We start from the raw sequence: 7706 nt of genomic DNA, 5'->3' as shown, positions 1-7706 counted from the left end.
CAGTATTTATATATCCGCTTGTCGAGTAGCCGTTTATCGTTGGGAGGAGCATCCAGGTTGGTCTTTTTGAGAGTTGAGTTTATCCAATGTTCCATAGCCTCGTTGATACTTGGCAAGGACTTGGGTTGAAATTTAGGGCTCGAAGCAATCCGGGGAGCATGGGACCCATTAGGTCCAGCTTTGTATGCCCTGAGTCTTGACACCCAATCTTCAAAATTGGGAACAAATACTTCATCACGGGATTTTGAAGACTCATCCAGCGTGTCGGCTAAAAGCAAAGGTAGATAAGCTCGTACTTGCATTCCTAGGTCAGCGCCCTCCAAACCAGCTGCTGTTCCCATATCCAAGAGGGATTTTGCTTTTGCGATCTTATCATCCGAAAGAGTGGTCTTTAGGTCAACATTAAGCCGGTATAAGTAGTAGGGATATTCATCTCGTATGGGACCGTGGTAGAATAGAGTAGATGGATCTCCTCGCCAGTCATACTTTTCGCTTTTGGGACACTGTCTGACTTCTACCTTAAAGGAGCGGAAAGTTCCAATCCAAGCTAGAAACTCTCGCCACCATTGGGCACGTTTACTGTCATGTAAGGCTTGAAGCCGAGCGCCTTCCCGTTCGTCTTGAGCTGCATGAGCTTCATCGGCTTGTTGTTGTAGTGCGTCCAAGGCCAACTCTGCTTTTGCAAGCCGAGGATAGTGAACGTGTTGAAGGGCCTTCTCCATTCCCTGGCGGAAGCCCGCCTCTTCATGAGTGATGCCTGGGGTTAAATGACGATTTATCTCAGCCGTCGTTCGTTTCATGACTGCCGTAGGGTTTTCGTTGGCGGGAAAATCACCTCGCCAGTATAAAATACCGGGGTGACCTTCATTGGGCCGCTGTCTTTTCAGAGTAATTTCGTGATCTCTGAATCCATTCAGCCACGCATCCCACATTTCATTTCGCTGTTTTTCTATCTCTTCAGCCTCAATTCTATCCTCCGGAAAGACGCTCATCTGTGCCTCAAGTTTCTCGCTTGCAAGTCTAGCTTGATAAATCTTCGTCCTCAGCGGAAGATGTGCAAATGGTATAAGTAAGTCGGTCAGCCTCTCTTCTTCATCCCTAGGCAGATGCATTCCCCCACTCCTACTTCTTTTCAAAAGCCAATTAATCTCGTTTTGGATAGCTGGAAGGTCGACTCCTGCTACCACGTCGTCTGTGCCATTATTTGCGGCGGTAAGTACCTCGACTTTGGGGATATCCCATTTCAGATATAAACACTCTTTTCGAGCACCTTTCATTTCTCCTGGCCGCAACAATCTGATATTGTCAAATTGACTTGCCAATGCGGTTAGAAATTCCGAAAACCAAAGGTCGGCCAAGGTGTTAACGACATGATCTTCGCTCTCCTGTGGTGCAGCTCCAGGTGCAATTTGTCGATCCCATTCTGCTAGAGCTACTTTATTCAATTCGTTACGAAGAACCTCAATAAGGGTCCTCTTTTCCTGTGCGTTCAAAGAATTGAAGCCATCTGATTTTATCTGCCTCAAGTATGCTTGTGCATATTCGACCTCCACATACTGATATTGCGCGATTATGTCCTCACCAGGAAGGTAAAAGACACCAGGCACATCCTGTGGAGTCACACCGGGCCTGAGAACCATGAGCTGCACGCCATATTCTCCAAAGCTTCGGAGCCATTTTCCGAATTCTTTTCGAAACTCCGCATATGAAGCTTCTAAGACACTCCTCATCTTCCGCGAGGGTACAGTACCTTGTTGCGCCGCGAAATCATGGTCATATCTCGCCGCTGAGTACCTGTCGTGAAGGTCCCGAATTGCCTGTGGTTCATGCAAATGTAAGAGATCTTCCAGCTCCTGTTGCCCTGACTCAGTGCGATCCCCACCCCCTTGCAACAAGAAATTGATCCAGTCTTGTCGTTTTTTCAGGTAGTCAGGCAGATGTTGTATTGCTGGCCGCCCATTCGTAGTTCCAACAATTTTCTGGCGTTCTATAGCTGCACGATACCATGGTTTATTTTCTGTTGGCAGTATTCCATTTTTTGGAATGCCCTTGGTAGGATGTAGCCACAGCGGAATCATGGATGGCTCCCTCAAAGCCCATCCATAAGCTCTGCTTTCAATCCAGAGAAGGTTGCTGTTCTCATCTACTTCGACTGGATCAGCACAAGCATCCGATCGCATCGCCTGGAGGAATTCCCTGTGGTCTTCTTCGAAGGTTGTAGTAAACGGCGCATGGTCTTCCCTCGTCTGGGTTACGAGTCCCATGGCCTCTTTCTCTTCTTGAATATCGCCCAAGTCGTCGGCTGGGATGAGTCGCATCGAAACAGGCATGATAGAAGGTCCTGGGTGACATTTTGTCTCGGGGAGGCCCTCTTGCGCTCGTTTAAACCAGTCACGATGGACTTCTGCCATAATCTTGACATCGCGGAGAAGGAACTCATCATGGTCAATCTTTTCTTCCTGGATATACCTCATGTATTCCTCAATTTGCGCTATTTTGGAGTCGAACCCCAAACACCGGTTTGGGTCCTCATCTGCCAGGAAGTTCTTCGCTTCTTGTAGTCGTTCAGAAACTTCGGGCTGCGGGTGACCCTTGAAAGTCCTTGACTTATCGACAAGCTCAGGATATGGGTAATCAGGAGCCAGCGGCTGTGGAGTTGGCGGCTTTGGAGCTGGTGGATCGGGGTTTGGTAAGCTAGGGTCGGTTGGAGGCAGTGAAGGTGAATCCTCCTCCAAAATCGGGATACGAGAGGCAGGCGGACGACCTCTGCCCCGACTTTACAATTATCAGTATAGTAAGAAATAGTTGCATTTTCAAAAGAGTTATAAACTTACCCCTTGGAGACCGTGGGGGTCATTTTCAGACTTCACCAGATTGCCTGCTGTCCTTTCAGTTTCAACACACTTCCAAATCTCCTGAAAACGGATGGCGATGAGTTAAGCGCAAGATTGTATCCATAAAGGCAGCAGAACATTAACTTGAGAAAAATTCCGCGTTCAGTTCGCAACTTGCGACGCGCGCAATGGAGGGAGTTGTCTCACTCAATGAATTCCTCGCCCGAAGCGGAAATCAACAATCCCAAGAATGCTAACAGCATGGAAATTCCAGCCATTCCGCCAATTTCAAAACCAGCGGACAAGGACGAGTGTCTGGCTTCTCACTGCATGCGGGGCGATTGGATTCTGGCTTCGGATCACAAGAATATCCTTTGATCCTTCTGAAAGCAGAGCAGATTGATACAATGGCTCCAACTATAAGACGAGATGGAGTCAGCACTTGGTCTACGTCAAAAGCAACAAAGGCCAAATAATTTTGCCCCAACGCTTTGATTCCAGAAAGTCCAATTTTCATACTACAATCATGGTGACCACTCGCAGTCACACCACCACCCTCAACACAGACTTTTCCAATCTTTTTATTCAACTAAAAGGTGGTTCAAAGTCACCCCGTAAAGCTTCATCGAAAGGGAGATCTAGAAGAAAGTCCTCGTCAGCAAAAACCTCACATTCTCCAATCCGCAAAGCAAAATCCAAGAGCCCTTCATGGGAAAGAAATTCAATTTCCAAGGATGGGCTCTGCGTTCCGCAAGTACTAATCGAACAACTTGGACCCGCACCTAAACCCTCCACCAAGAAAGAGGGTAGACAAAAACCATCCGATCCCGCAGAACTCATAATAGAGGACGTTTGCAATGGTAGCACATTCTTCCCGTCGCGAGCTTGGGGTGAGAAAGAGCCTGTCGGACTGAGTAAGATCGGGCGTGCCGACAAAGAGGTTGAGATATGGGAAGAGGTATACCGTGCGCACGAGATGAATGAGCCGCGTTTACTGCCGGTCGTCGCGAAATCTCTACAGCAGGCAAGAGAAGCCAGAGCAGCTTTGGATGACACATTGGAAGAAAATGTGAGAGTCGGGTAAGTTACCCCCTTCATCAGAAGAAAAATAACTTACTAACGATAAATCAGGGGCCCAGATCCAGCAAGAACCGCAATAAAAGAAAGGCTGGATACCCTTGAGTGGGCACTCAACACCTCCAAATTTGAGCCCGAGATGCAGAATATCCGCGGCGCGATCGTGGGCTACATGACCGGTACAATCCAGTACTCTGACCATTACACCCTCATGTACGCCGGTGAAATTGTCGACACTGCATCAACATATGGCGAATTCGTCCGCGACAGACAAGAGCGTCTGGACCGCTATGCCCTTGCCCACGGTCCGCACTGGCTTTGGTGGGAACCTCCCCTAAAGGTGCACCCCGAAGATAATCCAAGGGCAATGGGAGTAGTCGCGCTGCATCGAGATGAGAACTATACCGATCTGGGTCATTACCGCATCATGCAAGGATACTGGAAGCGTCAAGGCTGGGTGATGCGCATGCCTCAACTCCAACATGCAACTGAATGGCCGTCGGCCAAGGATCGTCATGGAAATGTTAATACACAAACGGAAGGCCCGAAACTTGCATTTCACTCTTTGCTAGATTCTGGGGCGACTTTTCCAACCTTGCACACTGAGGATCTCTTAAAGCTGGGGGTCGATAAACAGCAGTATGCGTGTCAAAGTGTAACCGCGCTCAGCACCGCGGCTGGTATAGTCAAGACGAGAATATTTGAGCTATATGTATGCGTCTTGGACCATAAGGGGTTGCAGCTAGTAGATGAAAGCGATCCTGTCTTCCCGATAGCACCCAAGTATCTTGGCTCGCTATGTCCGGTTGTGGAAAGCGCCGTCGCACTCCAAATAGATGCAAACGGAGTGGAGACCGACGTCCGACTCTCGGGATTGCTGCCGTTCGTGGCATGTTATGTGACTTGCGCGCCTACTCGAAATATCTTGTGGCTGGGGGAAGATCGCAATGATGTCCTGGGACAACATCGGATGCCCGGCCAGAAAAAGTGGGATATATCGTTCGGTCATAAGTTCAGTAACGGCCTTAATATACCAGAAGATCGTTATGACAACCCCCTTACGACGTTTGAGCACCGGAATGGGAAGATTATCGATTATGACGATAGAGTTTTGCAGCATGTTAGCCATGTTACGTTCATGCAGAACACAGACCAAGAAGTTACCTGGGACTCCGATCCAGTCGCTGAGTGGTTGGAAAATAGCAGGAACCGGTGGAAGAAGTAGTGAAGGCGTAAAGGGTTTCATACAATATAGAATCAAGAATGTCATTTTATTTGCAAGTTGTAACAGTTGCCCATAACTGTGAGACCATGAAGGTGAGAACCAATACTTCAATTTTAGGTAAGCAGGAGCGATGAACAGCTCATGAAAAAAGAACCATTAAACCACACAAGCCATGAACCACTTGAACATTCCGTAACAATTAACCGAGAATGGAAAGCACACTGCAGACCAAAAAAGCAAGTGTTGTCTTCCTAATAGCTTGCACAAATGCATGAGCCGCGTCTCTGCGTTCCGTTCAACCATAAGCTGCAACCAGATGTTGAAGGGGTTTTCATAGGTGATTCTGACTCAACTGTGGTTCCACTCGGAAAAGGGTATTGAGAATTCAAACCGACAAGAACTTCACATAATATCACAAGAGCCAAAATGCCAGCAAGCGTTTCGATTAAGCTATCCTCCACCAGCCTAACGCAAGCCTCTCCACTTCTACGGGTATCACATGTCCCACACCTCCATGTAACCTCTAGGCCATGCAATGCATACCTCAGATACGTTTCCCGTACATCTTATCCATCTTGGCAATCTATGATGCATTCCATTTTCTTTCCCTTCATATCCATCCATCCATAATTTCGATGCTTTTGTTTCCACCCATCCATCTTTCTCAAGTTGTACTGTGCAAGAATGGTATTGTAATTCAAAGAAATAGAGAAAGGAAAGCGCTAATAACTTTAACAGGCTTCAGAAAAAGTAAAATCAAGAGCAAATTCGCTAATGCCGAGGGAAACGCTTATGCCGACGATCGAAACCATGTGATTTCTTTTGATTGAATTGATGTGAAAGACGTTGTGCTTTTGATTTGCACAAATTGGGGTACAAATTGTAGTACATATGAGAGTTCTGATTTTTATATATCGGGGTCGAAGATTCAGTGCATACCAATACCATATTGTTGGTATTGTTGTGGGTTGGTGTATGGGTTGTGGATTTGCGGGGTGGGAGTGACAGGGCAGCGGGGGACTTGGTGGTGGTATCCTTTCATCTCATTACCGTTGCCGCCGGTGAAGTATTCTCCTTCGGGCGTGATTGGTGGTGTCATGTAGCCATGCACCATGTTGCCATTGCCATTGCCATAAGGCTTTTGTGGGGTGCCGGGGAACATTTCGGGGGTTGCCTTTTGTATGGTAATATCCGCGGGGGGTGTTGGTGGGTTTGCTCTTCTGTTGAGCTCCTCTTGTTCGTGGAGGAAGTTCTCGAGCCTGTTGGCAACACGGGACATGTGAGGTGAGGCATACTTGCGGAAGAGAACCTGTGATGGCCGGTCTAATTTCACAGAAAGCTCGATAAGTGTCTGATTTACTTCGTGGTCATGACTTTCGAGGTTCTCAGGGCGGCCGAGGATCCCACGAGCAAGAGCCAATGAAGCACGAGCCATTACCGATGACTTTTTCGAAACGAAGTCCTTATGGTACAGCGCAATTTCCGAAAGGTACAAGGCCATGTGCTCTACCTCTACGTCTTCGTAGGCTGGACCGTCCTTCAAGGCGAGTTGTAACCATGTGTCTACGGTAGGATGGCCGATAACCCATTCCAACGTGTTCAAGACGTGCCACTCCATTTGAGTAAACATATCTTCGTCGTAAAGTGAGCAGCACATGGACTTCAACTCCCGAATCATTGGGACACGATCCTTCTTATCACCGTACTTGGCAGCGATGAGCAGAGCAGCACATCCAACCAATTGGTAGTGACGTTTATAGACAACTCTTCTTGAGCAGTATCTATCCAAGAGGTTGACGGCCAGGAAAAGTGTTTCGGGGAGGAGTTGGAAGGCTTGATGAGCCTCGATGAGGAAGTCAATGAGGTAAGGTCTCATGAACCATTGAATCTCTTGTTGAATATCGATCGAGGCGACGTCTGGTAATGTCTCTTCCTGTTGTTTGTCAGCATCTTGCATATGAAAGGTGAAAGTCAAGGCGTATTGACCTCCATCTGTTTCATGTGATTCATGATATCCTCCACATAGGTATCACACGCTTGTCTCGACAATTCATTTGCCATAGCCTCTTGCTTCCTTCTGCCAAGCATCCTGAGGTAATCTTGAGGAGCTCGCTGATGGTGAGAGGAATCGTGTGTCTCTACAAAGTAGGTCTCACACGGTTGTTTTTGGTACGCCATAGTGAATAGCTGAGAATTCCCCACGGAAGTCGAGGGAGAGAGAATGCAAAGAGTGGACGTCAAGTTCGCCAGGAGCTTCGACCGACAGTGCTCGGTAGACACTGGTATTGTTTCAAAGGAATGTGGTGTACCGTGTCAAAACTGAACGGTACTTTGGGCTGTCGTGGTATTAGGGTATTAGAGAGAGTATTGACAGTATTATATGAAATGAATGACAACGACTAGTCAAGACTGGCCGCAAAACGAAGAGCGTATGGATCCTAGGTGACAAGCAGGGTGGTACGTATATCAACTTATATGAGATGTCGAGGGTCTGAGGTAAAGGCAAAATAGTTAGCCAGGGGTTCTCATCTAAAAACAGGGGTTGGGAAGCCTCAGCAAGCCCAGCCGGC

General features: G+C 47.7%; 2 protein-coding genes across 2 annotated transcripts; one reads left to right on the top strand and one right to left on the bottom strand.

Moving 5' to 3' along the window:
- Positions 1–3360: 3360 nt before the first annotated feature.
- On the top strand, positions 3361–5136 carry LHYA1_G005205 (uncharacterized protein; the record flags this gene model as incomplete). Its single annotated transcript, XM_031150154.1, has 2 exons — positions 3361–3914; positions 3966–5136. 2 exons carry the CDS (start codon positions 3361–3363, stop codon positions 5134–5136), a joined length of 1725 nt encoding a protein of 574 aa, XP_031006807.1.
- A 928-nt stretch (positions 5137–6064) lies between these two features.
- Positions 6065–7314, bottom strand: CCN1 (G1/S-specific cyclin; the record flags this gene model as incomplete). The annotated part of the gene is made up of 2 exons (XM_031150153.1): positions 6065–7069; positions 7123–7314. The coding sequence occupies 2 exons, from the start codon at positions 7312–7314 to the stop codon at positions 6065–6067; spliced, it is 1197 nt and encodes a 398-aa protein (XP_031006808.1).
- Positions 7315–7706: the final 392 nt, after the last annotated feature.

Source organism: Lachnellula hyalina (assembly GCF_007821495.1).
Source record: "Lachnellula hyalina strain CBS 185.66 chromosome Unknown contig00038, whole genome shotgun sequence".
Classification (NCBI taxonomy): domain Eukaryota; kingdom Fungi; phylum Ascomycota; class Leotiomycetes; order Helotiales; family Lachnaceae; genus Lachnellula; species Lachnellula hyalina.
Note: the sequence above shows the minus strand (reverse complement) of the source record. Positions and strands in the feature narration are given on the sequence as shown.